This window comes from Lontra canadensis, unplaced genomic scaffold, assembly GCF_010015895.1.
Source record: "Lontra canadensis isolate GAN:19392208 unplaced genomic scaffold, GSC_riverotter_1.0 scaffold240, whole genome shotgun sequence".
Taxonomy (NCBI): domain Eukaryota; kingdom Metazoa; phylum Chordata; class Mammalia; order Carnivora; family Mustelidae; genus Lontra; species Lontra canadensis.
Genome location: NW_022631234.1, coordinates 739699 through 760904, shown reverse-complemented (window position 1 = coordinate 760904; position 21206 = coordinate 739699). Strand labels below are relative to the sequence as shown.

Here is a 21206-nt window from a genome sequence, read left to right as displayed (position 1 = left end):
CATGCTTATTAATTTATTTTGAAAGTTCAAATCTTGCTCATTTACACTGAAAGTAAATAAAGACCAAAGGGAACATTTTCCCTATTGTTATAATGACTTAATGAGAAAGAACTCTAAACCGAGAGGGGGGAGAAAGAGTGGAAGAGAAAAGGCTTACAAAAATACTTCTTTGTCTTTCAGCTGGTCCACCACCTTCAATGCCCAGAGGTAAGTTCAGTCTGTTTTGGTTTTTGTGGATTTTTTTGTTTGTTTGTTTTTTACTATTTTCTGTTGTTGTCTTCTACATGGCCTACAGAACTATTTCTGCCCTACTCATTTCTAACTCCTGTGCAGCAGCCAGACACTCAGCTCTCACATTACTTTGCCTTCTGCTCATTCTGTGAAGTAAACTTCCATTTAATTTCAAACATTTGTTTAATTTGCATCTCCTCAGTGATAAGAACTATACAGGTGCTTTAACTACATTATATCCCATTTAATCCTTGGAGTAAATCAACTCTTTTAAGGGCTAAGAAACCAAGCCACATACTTGCCCAGGAACACAATTCACTGAACCATAGTTGGAACCAAGAGCCATGTGACTACCAAACTTCTTCCTCACACAAATATGCTTCCCTAGAAGGAAACTTGTTCCTTTCAAATAATTACTCACTGATATCTAATTTTTTTTAAAGGTGTGCCCCCGCCTCCCATAAGTAAGTATTCTGTTTCTCTACTATGGTTCTCAGGTCTTAAAGTTTCTTAAAGTGATTTGAGTTTCTCATTGCTCTCTTGCTTTCTTACTACACAGCTTCCCCTACATTATAGATAATTTAAGAATATACTGATGAAAAGAAAAGAAGTAGCATATGTCAACAAAAACAACAAAAAAACCTGAAAAATATAAATAAGAGGTAGCCAAAATTTTTGAAAGACAAACAGGAAGTCCAAAGTAATGTTTAATTGGAGAAAGAATTTTGAGTGTTCCCTCAAAGTATGCTTTCTTCTTATGTCTACCCAGGTACTCCCCTCAGAGACACCAGGGGAAAATGTTAGATAATACTATATTTACTCTATTTAAGAAAAATTACATGGCTTTCTTTTTGCTTATTTTTTAGTGATTTCACAGAGAACCTCAAGTAAGTTCTTTACTTCTCAGCCTGTCAAATGTGAGATTTTTCCCAAGAAGATATATTCTATTCCTAAAGTGTACAAAAGATTGAGATTCATGTTTCTCATATTTGTTTGCTTTCACATTACCCAAGTCTTCCAGATTAGACTACCAGACCATCTTTTTGATCCATAACTACAAGAGTTCCCATTACTTCCATTCCTAACTCAATTTCCCAGGAAACAGACACCAACAGTGATTCAATATTTAAACCAGATCAAATACTGACAATGGCGATCTTTAACATAGAATTCATGAAACCACATTACACACTATGTTCAAATTTTCCATTATTCAAATCTGGTCCTCATATCTATGTTACAAATGATTTTTATGCAATACCAATATCCTTTGGGGTTCCTCAGATTGAAATTAAATTATATTACTATTAAAACCCAAAGTTCTGGTCAAGACTTTAAAAATTCAGATGCCAGTGGAGCCCAGGAAGATAATACAAATGAGTAGGTGAAGCACATCACCTAGAAACAGTAAAAAGATCATGTTTAGTCTAAAGAGGGTAGCTGCTGCTCAGGTCTAGCCGATTTCTCCATGCAAGAATACAGAACTAGAGGTGTCAAAACATCTCACTTAATCCAGATTTTAGATAAAATTTCCTAATTTTTAAACCATGGATCACTCTAACAGATTGCAAACTTGCTTATATAACCCTCTATTTCCATCTAAACACATTCTGATTATATTTTGTAATACTAACTTTTGAACAATTGCAATAATGTTAAGACACAAGGATTAGTATCTGAGGAGGGAGAATTGGAACTGTTAACATAGACATTCTACATGTTCTTTCTGAATTGTGAACAAGGAGACTGACCAGCTATATAGTCTCACTGCCAGATGAAATACTGAGTCAAAAGGGTCAATGGAGCAGACCCAAGGATGAGGTTGGAAACTGCAGATGTCCATGTTTGGGAATAAGCCCTATAATTGGGAACAACTGAGTTTAGCAAAAGGCACTATTGATTTTGCAGGTGGAAATTATAATCCAGAACCTAAAGTGAAGAATTTAGTGTCCTTTTCAGTGGAAGTACCAGAAAGGGCGGAAGGAGAGATTTTAAAATCTAAGACTCACGAGATTGGGAGGAGATAGAAACATATGCCAAAGGCACTAGAGAATACACCACCTTCTTTCTGGCTGGCTTGGTTTTGCCTGCTTTGTTTATTACTATTAATTACTATTATTATTATTATTATTAAAACTACACAGCTAAGCTTAAGTATAAATAAAGAGGGGCTGGAGGGTAGAATGATTTCAGAACCCAGAATGGTAAGAATTGGAATTGAGACTCCCTGAGCAAAGCTGGGATCAGAAAGTACCCTACATATCTGCCCTAGCCATGAAAACAAAGTCACCTGCACAGCACCAGACCTAATCTGCTCAGGGCTCCAAGCCCTGCTGGAAGTGTGCCATCCATGCTGTACAGGATCCCAAGCCAAAACACTTGAGATCTGGTTTGGTGATGCTGCACCCTGTCAGCTAAGGTAATAAAAAACACAAAAACTCCCCATAAGAAGGGAACTACAGCAGAATATCCACGGGATAAAACATGACCCACAAAGCTAATTCTCAAGGAATAAGAGACACCAAAAATTTATGAAATGCATGAAGAAACCCAGCACCAAAATGACATTTCACAAGCCCCAATAAATTGGAGAATTTCAACCCAAAGAAATACAGCTGTAGCAATCTGAAAGAAATAAAATAATAAACTTTAAATCTTCAGAGATAGTAATGCATTTAACAAAAATATACTGGGTGCCTATTCTAGACATTGAGAATATAATAGTGGGGAAAAAACCACTACACTCAAGAAGTTAACAGTTTGAAATAAAAACGGGCAAATAATAACAAATTAACATATAATTACTTTCAGATAAATGCCATGAAGAAATATAAGCAGAGTAACAGAAAAGACTGGAGAAAGACGGTATATAGAGGGGAGAAAGAGTGTTTCAAGCAAAAGAACAAGGATGTAGGTTCTGCTGTAGGGATGCATATTCTAATGTAGATAGATGAAAAGAAAGATGGGGGATGGTAGAAGATAAGGTCAGAGAAACAGGCCACATATGTGAGGCCTTGCAGTCCTTGGTAAAAAGTGGTAGATTTTTATTCCAGCCATAATGAGGACCCACTAGTGGGTTTGAACAGGGAGTCATAATGTCTGCTTTATAATTTTATAACATCTCTCTGACTACTGTATGGGGAATTAACTGTCAGAGAGTGACAAGGGCAAGGAGCTCAAAAGAAAAAGCAGGAAGACCAGTTAGTAGGACTGGAATTAAAGAACCACCAGTTACATGTGAGTGTGACAAGAAGCATAGTGATAAGGGTGAAGGTGGGGAGAAGTCTCCACATTCCATGTATTTTTGGGGTACAGCCAACAGATTCTGCCATTACACTGAATGTGAGTTTAAATGGAAAAGAACTAAAGATAATTCTCAGGTTTGGGGCCAAAGCAACTGGGAGAATGGGGCTACTTACTGATCTAGATAAGACAGGCAGAATGGCAGATTTAGAGGAGGCAATCTTGACCTCAGTTTTGTGCATGTTAAATTCAAGATGCTTTGAACATTTATGACTGGTTTATTAAAAAGTCTGCACTCAGAAGGCCATGGGCATGGTCTCTGACACATATCTCTACCTTACCCATTAACATTTGTGGTAGAACCTATAATTTTTAGTCATTTTAAACTATTAAAAACCCTCAGGCCACTCCTCTTGAAATACTCCATTTTAGCAATCAATCTCAGGCCCACTGACTCAGAACAGGGAAGAAGTACAGTCTCCTTCTCCTTTCCATCCACCTCCTTTGATTATAGTTCCCACTGAGCTGAAGCTAGAAAGATGGGTTTCACTTAATTAGGTGCGCAATTTCCCTCCTCTGTTAGTTGCGGTCTTTCTTCTGAGGATATGAAACTGGATACCTTTCAATGTCATTTAGGTTAGGCACTCAAATGTCTTGTAGAATATGTGTTGAATTTTTTGAAGGAATCTGCAAGAACTTGCCCAGTTCTGAGGACTCTACTCCACAGTCTCTGATGTGAGAGTATTGACTCCTGTATGGCCTATTCCAGAGCCCCTCAGCTCCCTCTCCACAGTATAACTCAAGTCTGTTACTACCATCACCAAATAGGTGTAAAGTTGAGTAAGATACCAACACAAAATCTCAAGTTTGGATTGCTATGTCTGTTTTGCTTTTTTTTTTTCTTTCAAGATTTTATATTAATTCGAGTTAGTTAATACATAGTATAGTATTAGTTTCAAGGATAGAATTTAGTGATTCATCCCTCGCATACAATAGTGCTCATTACTTAATATAATAAGTACCCTCCTTAATGTCCATCACTCATTTACCTCATCCCCCAACTCACCTCCCCTCCAGCAACCCTAAGTTTTTTCCTTATCATTAAGACCCTCAGATACATACATATATAATATATATGTGATATATATATAATATATATGTGATATATGTGATACACATATATATAAATCTACATATTTGTATATCACACCATTTTTTAAATTTGGATTTTACAAACTTAACATATAGTGCAATATGGATTTATGGAGTAGAATCCAGGTGATTCATCACTTATAACACCCAGTGCTCATCATAACAAATGCCCTCCTTAATACCCATCATTCATCTACCCACCCCAACCAACTCCCTCCATCAACCCTCAGTTTGTTCTCTGTCATTAATAGTCTCTTACGGCTTGTTTACCTTTCTCCTTTTTTTCCTTACCCCCTTCCCATATGTTCATCTATTTTCTTTATTAAATTCCACATACACACGAGATCATATGGTATTTGTCTGACTTAGTTCACTTAGCATAATACATTCTAGCTCAATCCATGTTCTTGCAAATGGCAAGATTTAATTCTTTTTGATGGCTGAGTAATATTCCAGTATGTGTGTATGTCTCATGTATTTTTTTATCCACTCATTAGCTGATGGACATTTGGGCTTTCTTCATGGTTTGGCTTTGTTGATAATGCTGCTATAAGCATCAGACTGCATGTATCACTTCAAATCTATATTTTTATATCCTTTGAGTAAATACCTAGCAGTGCAATTGTTAGATCATATGATAGTTCTGTTTTAACACTTTGAGGAAACTCCATACTGTTTTCCAGAATGGCTGCGCCAGGTTGCATCCCCACCAACAGTGCAAGAAGGTTCCCCTTTTCCACATCCTCACCAATACCTGTTATTTCTTGTATTGTTAGTTATAGCCATCCTGACAGGTATGAGATTGTACCTCATTGTGGTTTTGATTTGTATTTCCCTGATAATGAGTGATGCTGAGCATCTTTCACGTGTCTATTAGCCATCTGGATTTTTTGGGGGGTGTGGGGGAGTGTCATTCATGTCTTATGGCCATTTATTAACTGGATTGTTTGGTTTTTAGGTGTTGAGTTTTATAAGTTATTTGCAGATTTTGGATACTAACCCTCTACTCAGATATGTCATTTGCAAGTATCTTCTCCCATTCTGTAGGCTACCTTTTAGTTTTGTTGATTGTTTCCTTTGCTGCACAGAAGCTTTTTACCCCGATGAAGTCCCAATAGTTCATTTTTGGTTTTGTTTCCCTTGCCTGTGGTAACATGTCTGGGAAGAATTTGCTATGGCTGAGGTCAAAGAGGTTTCTACCTGTGTTCTTCTCTATGACTTCAATTGTTTCTTGTCTCACAGGTATTTCATCCATTTTGAACTTATTTTTGTGTATAGTGTCAAAGTGGTCCAGTTTCATTCTTCTACATGTCTGGCTTTCTCAACACCATGTTGAAGAGATTTTTTTTCCCCCCATTGGATATTCTTCTTGGCTTTGACAAAGATTATTTAACCATTTAGTTGTGGGTCCATTACTGGGTTCTCTGTTCTGTTCCATTGACCTATGTGTCTGTAGAGTATCATACTGTCTTGCTTTGTAATAAAGCTTGAAGTCCAGAATTATAATGTCTCCAGTTTTGTTTTCTTTTTCAGAATTGTTTTGGCTATTCAGGGTCTTTTGCAATTCCATACAAATTTAAGGATTGTTTGTTCTAACTCTGTGAAAAATTCTGGTGGTATTTTGATAGGACTGCATTAAATATATAGATTCACTTGGGTAGTATAGACATTTTAACAATGTTTGTTCTTCCGATCCATGAGCATGGGATGCTTTCCGATTTCTTTGCATCCTCTTCAATTTCCTTTATAAGTGTTTTATAATGTTCAGAGTATAGATCTTTTACTTCTTTAGTTAAATTTATTTCTAGATATCTTTGTTTTAATGTAATTGCAAATGGGATCGATTCCTTGATTTTTTTTTCTGTTTTGTTTGCTGTATAGAAATGCAACAGAATTCTGCACATTGATTTTATATTCTGTGACTTTGCTGAATTCATGATGAGTTTCAGGAATTCTTTGGTGGAGTCTGTCAGGTTTTCTATGTAGAGTATCATGTTGTCTACAAATAGTAAGTTTGACTTCTTCCTTACCAATTTGGATGCCTTCTTTTTCTTTTTGTCATCTGATTACTGAGGCTAAGACTTCCAGTATTATGTTGAATAACAGTGGTGAGAGTGGACATCCCTATCATGTTCCTGACTTTAGGGGAAAAGTTCTCAGTTCTTCTCTGTTGATGTTGATAATAGCTGTGGGTCTTTCATATAATAGCCTTTATGATGTTGAGACATGTTCCTTCAATTCTTCCTTTCTTAAGGGTTTTTATCAAGAAAGGATACTGTATTTTTGTCAAATGCTTTTTCTGCATCTATTGAGAGGATCATATATGATGCTTATCCTTCCTTTTATTAATGTGGTACATCATATTGATCAATTTGCAGATGTTGAACCACCCCTGCAGGTGTAAAACTAGGAGTAAAACTTACTTGGTTGAGGTGAATTATCATTTTAATATACACTTAGATTCAATTGGCCAGCATCATGTTGACAATTTTTGCGTCCATGTTCATGAGGGATATTGGTCTATATTCTCTTTTTAGTGGGGTCCTTGTCAGTTTTGAAATTATGGTAATGCTGACCTTATAGAATGAGTTTGGAAATTTTCCTTATATTTTTATCTTTTGAAAGAGTTTCAAAAGAATAGGTATTAACTCTTCCTTAAATGTTTGGAATAATTCTGCTAGGAAGCCATCCAGCCCTGGGTTCTTGTTTGTTGGGAAATTTTTTATTACCGCTCCAATTTCTTTGCTAGTTATGGGACGTTTCAGATTTTCTATTTCTTCCTGATTCAGCTTTGGTCATTTATATGTTTCTAGGAATGTATCCACTTCTTCCAGATTGCCTAATCAGTTGGCATATAATTGCTTATAATATTCCCTTATACTTGTTTATATTTCTGTGGTGTTGGTTGTGATCTCTCCTCTTTCATTTATAATTTTATTTATTTAGGTCCTTTCTCTCTTTTTTTTTTCCCATAAATCTGGCTAGGGGTTTATCAATTCTGTCAATTCTTTCAAAGAACCAACTCCTAGTTTCATTCATCTATTCTACTTTTTTAAAAAATTTCTATATCATTTATTTCTGCTCTAACCTTTATTATTTCCTTTCTCCTGCTAGATTTAGACTTTATTTGCTGTTCTTTTCCCAGCTTCTTTAGGTTTAAGGTTTGGTGATTTATATGAGAGCTTTCTTGCTTCTTGAGAAAGGTTTGTATTGCTATATACTTCCCTCTTAGGACTGCCTTTGTTGCCTCCTAAATGTTTTGGACTGTGGTGTTTTCATTTTCATTTGCTTCCATGTATTTTTTAAATTCTTTAATTTCCTGGTTAACCCATTCATACTTAAGTAGAATGTTCTTTAACCTCCATGTATTTGTGGTTTATCCAGATTTTTCTTGTGGTTGACTTCAAGTTTCATAGCACTGTAGTCTGAAAATATGCATGGTATGATCTCAATCTTTTTTGTACTAGCTGAGGCCCAATTTGTGACCCAGAATGTGATCTATTCTAGAGAATGTTCCATGTGCACTTGAAAATAATGTGAATTCTGTTGCTTTAAGATGCTCTGAATATACCTGTCAAGCCCATCCATGTGATCCAGTGTGCCATTCAAAGCCCTTTTTCCTTGTTCCTCTCCCACTTAGATGATCTGTCCATTGTTGTGAATGAGGTGGTAAGGTTGCCAACTAGTACTGTGTTTTGTCGATGAGTTTCTTTAGGTCTGTTATTAATCAATTTATATATTTTTCTGCCCCCAACTTAGGAGCATAAATATTTACAATTGTTAGATCTTCTTGTTAGATAGACCCCCTTTTTTATGCTATAGTACCCTTCTTCATCTCTTATTACAGTTTTTGGTTGAAGCTCTAGTTTGTCTGATAAAATGGCTACAATGCCCACTCACTCCTTGTGAAGCTCAAGCATCCTTGCTACAAAGGAAAGGAAAGGAAGACCTGTTGCTCCATTGCACCCTTGCCACTCTGCACTGTTCCCTCTTCCCAATTTTCTTTTCCCAATGCTTAAATAGTCACAAAACAAATCAACAAATCTACTATGAAGGCATAAACCCAAGGGAAAGTTGCCACACATCCTTTCCCACAGACATCCCAATCTTTGTAAGCAAATCTCTCGAAGTCCTTCTCATTTTCTTTCAGAAAGGATATCACTATTCCTTCCTCCCCCACAACACTGTTCCTTGTCATCTACTCACAACTTTGAAGATTTCTTTAAATCTCCTTTCTCGTACAGTTGTCTTCTTATTTAGACTTAAAAGGAAAGTGACATTTGGTGTAGGAGAACTAATTTAGATGCCACTTGTTAAGGCCTGAGAGAAGCACCTGTGCCTTGCAACAACTCCAGGAATTCCTTCCCATTGTGTCCGGTAGCACAGACTTCACAACTACGCCAATCTCTTCATGAGGGCTTGTCTCACTTCAGCTGGGTTAGGAGGGACATGGGAGATTTTAATAAACTCTTTTCCTCAAATTTTTGATGCTAGTTGTCAATTTGGGGATAATAGGAAAATTGTCCCTCAACATATTGTTCCCATCTAAGCATATACTCTGTATCAAAAAACAATTGAATATTTGAATCTGAAGCTACCAGGAGAGGCCAGGTAAAGCATAAATTTGACGGCGATTAGCATATAGTTAACACTTAAAACCACTGAACTAAATTAGATCACTGAAGGTGATCTAAGGATTGAGCTCAAGAACATCAATTTTAGAGGTTGGGAAAAAGAGACATATCTGGCAAAGTATATGTCAAAATATAGGCATAAAAATATCTGGTATATAAAGTAAGTAGGAAGAAAACGAAAACAGGGTGGATGTGTCATAGAACTCAGAGTATTTCAAGATAGAAAGGATGAAATGAATAAATGACTATATCAAGAACTGCTGAGAAATAAAATTTTGGACTGGGAATTGATCACTGAATTTTATAAAACAGAAGTCATCAGTAATCCCTGATAGAGTAGATGGGACCAAAAACCTAATTGGAGGGGTTAAGGAGAGAATTTTCATTCTCATAGAGAATTTTCACTTTCAAACAAAGAGCAGATGATACAGCATATAGCATAGAGTCGAGATAGCATAACACCAAAGAGGAACCAAAGGTTGGAGTTTTGATAAGTCTTGGCTTCCCTAGCGGGAAATAAAAGAAAGACTATCTATTAGGACATATATATTTTAAAGATATTTTGGAAAAAGAAGAGGTAGATATAAATAACAAAGCCGAAATCTTAGAAAATGAAAAACTGTTACTGAAGTTGAAACAATAGATAATTAAATAATATATTAATATTTATAGTTATGTAAGTATATAGTTATTTCAGTAACAGTTAGGTATTACACTAAGCACATTTAAAAAGAGTAAACTAAAAGAACTGAGGAAATCTCTCAGAAGAATACACAGAGATGAAGAAAAATATGAAAGAAAAGAACCATGCTTGCATAGAATAAGGAGGTCAAGTATAACAGGAATTTAGAGAATTCAGAGGACAAGAACCAAGTACTATTTTTAAGAAATAGTAATTAACAACATTTGAGAAGAAAAGAGACTTAAATCCTCAGATCAAAAATGCTGAGTGCTAGAAGTAGACAACTTTAAAAAAGACATACACAGGGGCGCCTGGGTGGCTCAGTGGGTTAAGGCCTCTGCCTTCGGCTCAGGTCGTGATCCCAGGGTCCTGGGATCGAGCCCCACATCGGGCGCTCTGCTCCGCGGAGGGCCTGCTTCCTCCTCTCTCTCTGCCTGCCTCCCTGCCTGCTTGTGATCTCTCTCTCTGTCAAATGAATAAATAAAATCTTTTTAAAAAAATAGACATACACACACATGCACACACACACAGGACTTATCATAGTAAACTGACAGAGATTAAAAAAAAAATCATAAAAACAACCAGAGAAGCCAAGATTAATCTACCAAAAATCATTTTAATGTTAACTTCTCATTAGCAATACTATATTCCAGAAGACAGCAAAACAATGTCATCAGTAAACTGAAAGAAAATTACTGTAAACCCATATGATACAATGAGTCAAATTATCAGTTATGAGTGAAGATGAATTGAAATCTTATATTTCTATATATTCAAGAAGCTCACTAATCTCAGTGAAAGATTTGTTGAGGAGACATACTTTAGTGAAAATAAAACTTAAAAAGGAGTTAGAAGCAAAACATATATATAATATATATATTTTCATATATATATGTTATATATATGAAAATAAACTAACAAAACACAATGTTAAGTCCAAAATGTTGACTATAAAGAAGAAAAAGAACAAAAAGAAAAGGAAGCAAGAAGAGAAGGAGAAGGAACTGAAGGAGGAGAAATTTACTAGTGTGTTTTAAAATGAGTAGATCTCAAGCATCAGAAAAAATAACAAAGAATCAAGGCCGGTGATTACATATGAAGATAATTTGTCAGAAGGACAGAAGTATTGATTAACATTAAACTTTGTTTAAATATAAATTTGAATATTAAGCTAAAAAAAATCTACTATTAATACAATAGAAATGCAACATACACCTTCTGAACCTATAGGGTAAAATAAAAGGAACCTGGTAAAACAAAACCTGGTTAATCTCAAGAAAAAAAAAAAAAAAACCTTCAAAAAGAGAAAAAAAGGGACACCTGGGTGGCTCAGTTGGTTAAGCAGCTGCCTTCGGCTCAGGTCATGATCCCAGCGTCCTGGGATCGAGTCCCACATCGGGCTCCTTGCTCGGCGGGGAGCCTGCTTCTCCCTCTGCCTCTGCCTGCCATTCTGTCTGCCTGTGCTCATTCTCTCTCCCTCTCTCTCTCTGACAAATAAATAAAATCTTTAAAAAAAAATGTGTGTCTTTAAAAAAAAAAGAGAAAAAAAAACAAAAACAAGTTTTTTTTTTTTTTTAAATGAGGTGTCAGGAAAATATCTATACATGTCCCTTAACACAATATAATAAATAAAGTAAATTGAATAAACATTTAACATGGCATCACAAAAGACCCTGAAGAGCCAAATCAATCTTAGGAAAGAAGAACAAACTTAGAGGCATCATATTTCCTGATTTCAAACCATATTACAAAACTTTATAGCAATCAAAACAGTATGATATTGGCATAAAAAGAGAAACACGTGTCAGCGGAACAGAACAGGGAGCCCCAAATTAAACCCATGTATATTTGGTCAATTTAAACAAAGGAGCCAAGAATATACAATGGGGAAAGGACAGTTTTTTTAATAAATGGTGTTGGGAAAACTGGATAAACACACATGCAAAAGAATGAAACTGGACCAATACTTACAACCATTTACAAAAATCAATTCAAATGGACCAAGGAATTTAAGACCCCAAGCCATAAAACTCCTAAAGGAAAACATTGGTTTCTGACATTGGTCTTTGCAATGAACTTTTTGGATTTGACACCAAAGCCAAGGCAAGAAAAGCAAAATAAACAAGTGAGAGTATATAAAACTAAAAAGCTTCTGTATACCAGAGGGAACGTTCAACAAAATAAAAAGACAACCTACCAAACAGGAGAAAATATTTGCAAATCATATATATAATACGGGGTTAATATCCAAAGTATATAAAGAAAACATATACAACTCAATAGTGAAAAAATAAAGCTTGATTTAAAAATGGACAGAGAAACAGAATAGACTTTTTTTTTTTTTTTTGAGAAAGACATCTAAATGAGGAGCAGGTTCTTGAAAAGGTGTTTAACATAACTCATCAGGGAAATGCAAACCAAAACCATGAGATGTCATTTCACACTGGTTAGAAGGGCTACTATGAAAAAATACAAGAGATAGCAAATGTTGGCAATGATGTGGAGAAAAGGGAATCCTGTGTATTGTTGGTGGCAATATAAATTGGTTGAGCCACTATGGAAAACAGTATAAAGTTTTCTGAAAAAATTAAAAATAAAACTATGGTATAATCTAGTAAACCCATCTAATAATAACTCCAAAGGAATGAAAATAGGGTATCAAAGAACTATCTTTACTTTCATGTTCACTGTAGCATTACTCACAATAGCCAAGATATAAGTGTCTATCAACAGAGGAACGGATAAAGAAGATATTGTGTGTGTGTACACACACATACACACACAATGGAATATTATTCAGTCATGAGACAGAAGGAAATTCTGTTGTTTGTTACAACATTAATGGACCTTGAGGACATTATACTAAGTGAAATAAGACTGAGAAAGACAAATACTGTGTGGTATCACTTATATCTGGAATCTTAAAAAGAAAAATCAAACTCATAGAAAGAGAGAGCAGAAAAGTAGTTGCCAGGGGTTGAGGAGTGGGGAAGATATGGAAAGTTTGGTAAAAGGATATACACTTTTAGCTATAAAATGAATAAACTCTGAAGACCTAATGTAGAACATGGCGACTATAGTTGATAATACTGCATTATATAATTGAAATTGTATAAATTAAATTTGCTGAGAGTAGAACTTAAATTTTCTTGCAAAAATTATATATATAATGAGGTGATAGATGTGTTAATTAACTAGATGGGAAGAAATCTTACACAATGAATTTGTGTATCAAATCATCACAATGTACACTTTATTATCTTACAGTTTTACTTGTCAGTTATACCTCAAAAAGCTGAAAGAATAAAAAAAGAAAAAAACACCAAAAGTAGAAGAAATTAATAAAATTAAAATTAAACATTTAAAAATAATCTTTTTTATTTTGTTGAAAAAATTTTAATGGAAAAAGGAAAAACACAAATGTAGGAATAAAAAAGGAACTTACTTATCAATACAATAAAAATTTCTAGCATCATAAAAGAATGCACTAAACTAAAAGAATACATTAAAAACAAATACCAATTTTTTGAAAAATATGTGAATTATCAAAACTGACTCAAGAAGAAATAAAACCCAAATGTTGTCGATAATTATAAAATAAAATGAAAAGTGAGTCAGAAAAACCCTCTCATTTTAAAAGCCCCAGGAGTGCCTGGGTGGCTCAGTTCGTTAATTGTAGACTTCAGCTCAGGTCACTTCTGCTCAGGTCATGATCCCAGGCTCCTGGGATCGAGCCCCCATTAGGCTTCCTGCTCATCAGGGAGTCTGCTTCTTCCTCTCCTTCTGCCCCTCTCTCCACTCATGCTCTCTCTGTCTCTCTCTCTTTCAAATAAATAAATCTTTAAAAAAAAAGTCCCAGACAAGATGGTTTTGCCAAATTTTCAAAAAAACAGATAATTCTTGTATTTGGAACTCTGCCAAAGAATAGGAAAGAAATGAAATCTACTTGAACTCATTTTATGATGTTGTAATTCCTTAATTTCAAGGCAAGGCAAAAGTTGTATAAGAAAAAAAAAATGCATAGGGTTACCTGGGGCTGGGGGGGGGTTAGTCAGTTAAGCCACTGCCTTCTGCTCAGATCATGATCCCAGAGTTCCCGCTGAGCCCTGCACTGAGTTCCCTGCTCAGTGGGAATTCTGCTTCCCTCTCTGCCCCTCACTCAGCCTGTGCTCTCTCTCTCATTCTTTCTCTCTCTCAAATAAATAAATAAGTATATCTTTTTAAAAATGCATAGACATATTTTACTTAGAAACACAGATATAAAATTCCTAAACAAATAGTGCAATGATACACTGATCATAAACACAGTGATACTATATTTATTTTAAATGCCTCATAACCATGATAGAAATTATTTAGAAAACTATCAATAAATTTGCTAAATTCATAGATAAAAGGAGAAAAATGTTGATCATTTAAAAAGATGAAGAAAACTTATTTTATAAGATTCAACAAAGAATTCTAACCAAAACTCTTATTAGCAAGAAATAAAAACTCAAAAGGGAATAAATAAGAATTTCTTTAATCTAATAAAAGAGATTTATTCCTTTATTTCTTAAGAATTCTAAAAAACAACATTTTAGAACCATTGCCACTCAAGTCAAAATCAAGAATATTACTACTACTAATTTATGCCAGCCTGTGCAATAAAACAAAAAAGATATAAAGACAAAGAAAAGGAAGAATTTTGTCATTATTTTCAGACTATGATTATTTGCATAAAAGACTATGAAACATGAACAAACTGCTAATTCTTAATACAAAGTCAGCAAAGTTACTAGATACAAAAACAAACAGAACTTAAAACATTCTTATGTCAGCAATAACATTTTAGAAAATATAATTTAAAAATAAAATTATACCACTCACTAAAGAAACAAAATTTACAAATCTCCTAACAATAAACCTCCAAAAATGTGTTGTCTTATATATAGAGAAATCAAATGGAACACCTTATTTTTACCTAGCCGTTTTCTCTGAGCACTTGTTATTACAGGAGATGGAAAAACTTGTATCCTGAAACAAACTGAGAGAGAATATAGGGAGATTAGATAGGTAGGGTAAGAGAAAGGAGAAGAAGTAAGGAGGAAGAAGGGATGGGTGGGAGGGAAGACAGGTTAGCCATCTAACCGGTATTGTCTACTGTTAAATAGATTAATAGTTCAGTTTAGCACCAGGCCTTCAAGCCCATTTGCTCCTCTATATTATTGACTCCCTGATGGAAATAATTTCAGTGTCGACTTTTACAATGTTGATGTAGCACATGTGTAGTGACTGTTGTCAATATATAATTATAATGCAGAATTCATCTATTTACTAATGATAATAATGAGCAAACTGATTATAACTTTGTAGATTTTTCTCCTTATATTCCTGCTATGTCTTTTACTCTGTGAGCCAGTTCTGAATCATGACAACTTAGAGAGAGGGCATAAGAAAGAAAGAAAAATGTTTCTTGGTATTCAGTTTGCCTCCAGTTTTTGAGAATACCATTAAAAAATTAATATAGGACCTGAATAAATACATAAACCATTTTCAAAGATAGGAAAATTCAACAACAATAGAAATGTTAATACTCCCCTCAACCAATTTATAATTCAATAAAATTCAAGTAAAAATCCCCAAGAGGAATTTTTGTGGATTTTGACAAATCAATTCTATATATATAAAAAAGAAAAAAAAATCCAAGAATAAATAACATATTTGTAAACATTGAGTTCCCAAGAGAGAAGGCTCACCAAATTTATCAAATTAATCATTTGATTATCAAGTCATTTAAAAAAGAATACTGATTGAATGCGTGTGGTTATAGCAGAAGAATAAACTAATCACTGTGGGTATGTTAACCAGTGTAGTAAAGGGGAGTGGCATCAGCAAAATGGCAGCAACAAAAATTCTAGCACTTGTCTGATCCATAAACACCAATTTGAACAACTATCCATGTATGATAATACCTTCACAAGAGCCAAGGATTCCAAATGAGGGACTACAGAACCTGTGTAAAGCACAGAAATAAGAAAATATCCACTGAGGAAGGTAGGAGAGATAGAGTCACATTATTTCTATCACCCCTTTTCCATGCACAAGTGGCCCAGCACAGAGGGAGACACCTTTGGGAGGAGAGATCTCAGCTCACACGGATGTACTGGCCAACTCCTATGGCATCAGGCTCCTAATGAATTCCCATGGATCAGTCTCCCCAACATATCCCAGCACTGGTGGGCTCCTGTGACATAAGGCTCCAGGATAACCTTATCACCAGGCCATTTCTCCTCAGTCCTAGCTGCCACACCCATTTCCATGAAGCCAGGCTCCAGGACCATCCCTATATTAGACCAACCTCCATGGGCTCAGATGCTGGGCACACCTCAGTAGATAACAACACCTGGTGGGCAGCTGTGGACACAGGATCTAAGTCTGCCTATGCTGATTCAGGGCTTGGTCCCTTCACCACTCACTCAAGGACCAGGCCCAGCACAATGAATCCAGGCTTCAGGCTTGACCCACAGACTCATGTACCAGGCTGGTCTCCATATACCCTAAAGTAAACCTACCTAGCTGCTGATCCAGGAATCAGACCTTCTTTCCCAAACACTCTCATAGCAAGCCTGCACACAGCACTGCAAGAGGGCCTATCCATAATCTCTTAATGGCCTGAAGGGTAGAGTTTTGCCTGCCAAATCCAGTCTGTAAAGACTGGAAGTGGTGCCTACTCCCTCAAACACATAGACACCACCACAAGGCCAGAGCCATCACGAATAATCAAGAAAATATAACTCCATCAAAGGAAACTAATAAAAAATCCAATGACTGACCCTAAAGAAATGACCCTAAAGAAATATTTGACAAAATATTCAGAATGACTCATCACTCTATTTTTCTGTGTGGTTGAGTCTTTCATGGAACCTCTCTATTGAATTCTTCAGTTCAATGTTTTCTTCAGCTCTAAGATTCGTTTTTTTAATGGTTTTTATTTCTTTGTTGAATTTCTCATTTTGTTTATGCATTCTTTCCCTAATTTCATTTAGTTGTCTATTTTACAGTTCTCTAAGTAGTGAACTAGAAGGCAAGTTATTTGAAATCATCTAGTCAGAGGAGCAAAAAAAAGAAAAAGAATGAAAAAGAGTAAAGAAAGCCCACATGAATTATGGGATACAATTAAAAGAAGCAATCTGCATATTCTTGGAGTCCCAGAAAAAGAGGGGGAAAGGAATAGAAAGCTTATTTAAAGTAATAATGACAAGAAATTTCCCAATCTGGTAAGAAATTTGGAAATCCAAATTCTTGAAGCTAGTGAATCATCTCAAAATTTCCACCCAAAACACTTTTGTCCAAGCACATTAATTACACTATCTAAAAGCAAAGACTAAGAATTTTAAAAGCAGCAAGAGGAAAAAGTGCTGTACGTCACTCATCATCAGGGAAATACAAAGCAAAACCATGATGAGATACCACCTCACACCAGTCAGAATGGCTAAAATTAACAAGTTAGGAAATGACAGATGTTGGTGAGCATACAGAAAAGGAGAACCCTCCAACCTTTTGGTGGGAATGCAAGCTGGTGAAGCCACTCTGAAAAACAACATGGAAGTTCCTCAAAAAGTTGAAAATAGAGCTACCCTATGACCCAGCAATCACACTATTGGGTATTTACCCTAAGGATACAAATGTAGTGATCCAAAGGGAAAAATGCACCCAAATGTTTATAGCAGCAATGTCCACCATAGCCAAATTGTGGAAAGAACCTAGATGTCCATCAACAGATGAATTGATAAAGAAGATATATATATATATATATATTCAGCCATCAAAAGAAATGAAATCTTTCCATTTGCAATGGCATGGATGGAACTAGAGGGTATTATGCTGAGCAAAATAAGTCAATCAGAGAAAGACAATTATCATATGATCTCTTTGATATGAGGAATTTGAAAGGCGGGCAGGGTGTTGTGGGGAGTAGGGAAGGAAAAAGTGAAATAAGATGGGATGGGATCAGGAGGAAGACAAACCATAAGAGACTCTTAATCTCACAGAACAAATTGAGGATTGCTGGGGAGTATGGGGGTAGGGAGAGGGGGGCTGGGTTATAGACATTGGGGAGGGTATGTGCTATGGTGAGTGCTATGAAATGTGTGAGTCTGATGATTCACAAACCTGTACCCCTGGGGCAAATAATACATTATATGTTAATAAAAATTAAAAAAAAATTAAAAAGCAAAAAGAGAAAAAAATAGTTTTACTTATAAGGGAACCATCATAAGGCTTTAAGTTAATTTCTCAGCAGAACTCATACAGGCCAGGAGAGTAGATTGATATATTCAAAGTGCTGAAAGGAAAACATTGCAAACCAGAAAGACAACCAATCAAAGTCTTCCTTCAGGAATGGAGGAAAGAGAAAGACTTTCTCAAAGAAACAAAAACTGAGGAATTTCATCACCACTAGACCTGACTTACAAGAAATTCTGAAAGGAATCCTTTGAAGTGAAATGAAATATTGCTCACTAATAATATGAAAATATATAACATACTGGTAAAGTTAAACATATAGTCAAATTCAGAATATTCTATTACTGATATATGGTAGTGTGTTGATCACTTAAATCTAGTATAAAGGTTTAAAACACAAAAATATTAAAAAAAACTATAACTACAATATTTTTTTATGGTCACGCTATACAAAGAAGAAAATTATGACATGAAAAACATAAAAATATAGGAGAAGAAATAAAAAGATAGAGTTTTTGTACAGGATTGAAAATATCAGCTTAAAATAGACTTCTATAAAATGTTTTATGTAAGCCTCATAATAACCACAAGGCAAAAACCTACAGTATATCCACAAAAGAAAAAAAAGAAGGGGGAGTCAAATCATACCACTTAGGAAATCATCAATTCACAAAGAATGACAGCAAAAAAGGAATACAAGAACAAGGGACTTAAAAACATCCAAAAACCAATAAGACAGCACTAGTAAATCCTTACTTATCAATAATTACCTTATATATAAATTGACTAAATTCTTCAATCAAAAGGCAAAATGGATTAAAAAACAAGATCTAGGTATATGCTACCAACAAAAAACTCACTTCACCTTTAAGGACACACTTAGACTTATAGTGAAGGGATGACAATGACATTACCTGCATGAGGAAGTCACGAGAGGGCACAGAGGTAGCTGTACTTGAATCAGACAAAACAGATTTTAAAACAAAGATTGTAACAAGAGACAAAGTTCACTACATCTCTATAAAGTGATCGATTCTTCAAAAGGATATAACAATTGTAAATGTATATGCACCCAACATTGGAGCAACTAAATATATTAAGCAAATACTAACATATGAAAGGAGAAGTAGACAATAGAATAAGAGTAGGGGATTTCAATACCTCACTTACAACAATGAAAAGATCATGTATAGACTGAAAATTAGTGAGGAAACAAGATTTGAAACATACCTTAGAACAATGAATCTAACAGACATATACAGAACATTCTAACAAGAGCTAAATAAACATTCTTCTCAAGTGCACACACATATTCTCCAGAATAGATCATATTTTAGGTCAAAACATAAGGCTTAGCAAATACAGAAGATTGAAATCATAGCAAATACTTTTTCCAATCACAATGCTATGAAACTAGAAATCAAACTAAGAGAAAAAGAAAATTCACAAATGTGCAGACATTAAACAACACGCTGCTGAACAACCAATGGGTCACAGAAGAAATCAAAAAGCAAATTAAAAAATTTCTCAAAACAAAAAGTGGAAATACAACATACAAAAACTTACGAGATATAGCAAAAGCAGTTCTCAAGGGAAGTTTTATTGAAAAACAACTATATTAAGAAATTGGCCTACAAACAACCTAAATTTATACCTCAAGGGATTACAAAAAAACAAACTAAGACAAACTTAGCAGAAGGAAAGAAATAGCAAAGATCAGATCAGAAATAAATGAAATAGAGACCATAAAAATAACAGAAAAGATCAATGAAACAAAGAGCTGGTTTTGGGAAAAGATAAACAAAATTGACAAACTGTTGGAATAAGTAAAAAAGAGAGAAGTTGCAACCAAAATTGGAAATGAAACAAAAGCCTTTACAACTGAAACCTTTTTTTTAAAGATTTAATTAATTAATTTATTTGACAGATAGATTACAAGTAGGCAGAGAGGCTGAGCAGAAAGCCTGATGCAGGGGTTGATCCCAAGGTTTGATCCCAGGACCCCATGGGATCATGACCTGAGCTGAAGGCAGAGGCTTTAACCCACTGCGCCACCCAGGCATCCCTTTTAAAAGTGAAACCTATGGAAACACAAAAGGTCATAAGACTACGATGAACACTTATATGCCAACAACTGGATAACCTAGAAGAGATGGATAAATAACCAGGAACATACAACTTACCAGGACTGAATCAGGAAATAATAAAATTTGAACTGGCCAATAATGTGTAAGGAGATTATAGTAGTAATCAAAACCTCTCAACAAAAAAAAAACAAAAAAAAAAAAAAAAAAAAAAATGCCGAACAGCAGACAGTTTCACTGGTGAATTACATCAAACACATAAAAAGAGGTGACACTAATCTCTGCCAAGCTCTTCCGCAAAAAGTGAAGTGGAGGACCACTTACAAATTTTATGAGACCAGCATTAACCTTGTGATAAAGACAAATAAAGACACTACAATAAAAAATTACAAACCAATACTCCTGATGAATAAAGATGCAAAAAAGTCTAAACAAAATACTAGTAAATATCACATTGACATGATCATACACAATGATAAAGTGGGATTTATTCCTGGATGGCTCAATACATGCAAATCAAAAAGTGTGCTACATCACATTAGTAGAACAGAAGATAAAAATCATATGATCATCTCAATATATGCAAAAAAAGCATCTGACAAAATTCACTATCTTTTCATAATAAAAATTCTCAACAAATTAGATGTAGAAGAAATATACCTCAATATAATAAAGCCCATATATAAAGAACCCACAGCAAACATCCACCCTATAGCAAAAGTTGAAAGCTTTTCCTTAATATCAGGGACAAGGCAAGGTTGCCCACTCTCACCATTCCTAGTCAATATAGTACTGGAAGTTCTTTCCAGAGTAGTTAGTTAAGGAGAAGAAATTAAAGGCATTCAGATTGGAAAGGAAGAATCAAAGCTCTCTCTGCACTTTTTTTTTTAATTTTATTTTTTATAAACATAAATTTTTTCCCCAGGGGTACAGGTCTGTAAATTGCCAGATTTA

The 21206-nt window shown here is 34.9% G+C and overlaps 1 protein-coding gene across 1 annotated transcript in view; it reads left to right on the top strand.

Moving 5' to 3' along the window:
- Window positions 1-21206, top strand: part of TSBP1 (testis expressed basic protein 1) — an 85411-nt gene that overhangs the window by 31376 nt on the left and 32829 nt on the right. The window contains exons 24-27 of the mRNA XM_032849687.1: window positions 181-207; window positions 675-695; window positions 1098-1186; window positions 3387-3573. Of these exons, the coding sequence (XP_032705578.1) occupies window positions 181-207; window positions 675-695; window positions 1098-1186; window positions 3387-3573 (324 nt within the window). The remainder of the gene's footprint in view (window positions 1-180; window positions 208-674; window positions 696-1097; window positions 1187-3386; window positions 3574-21206) is intronic.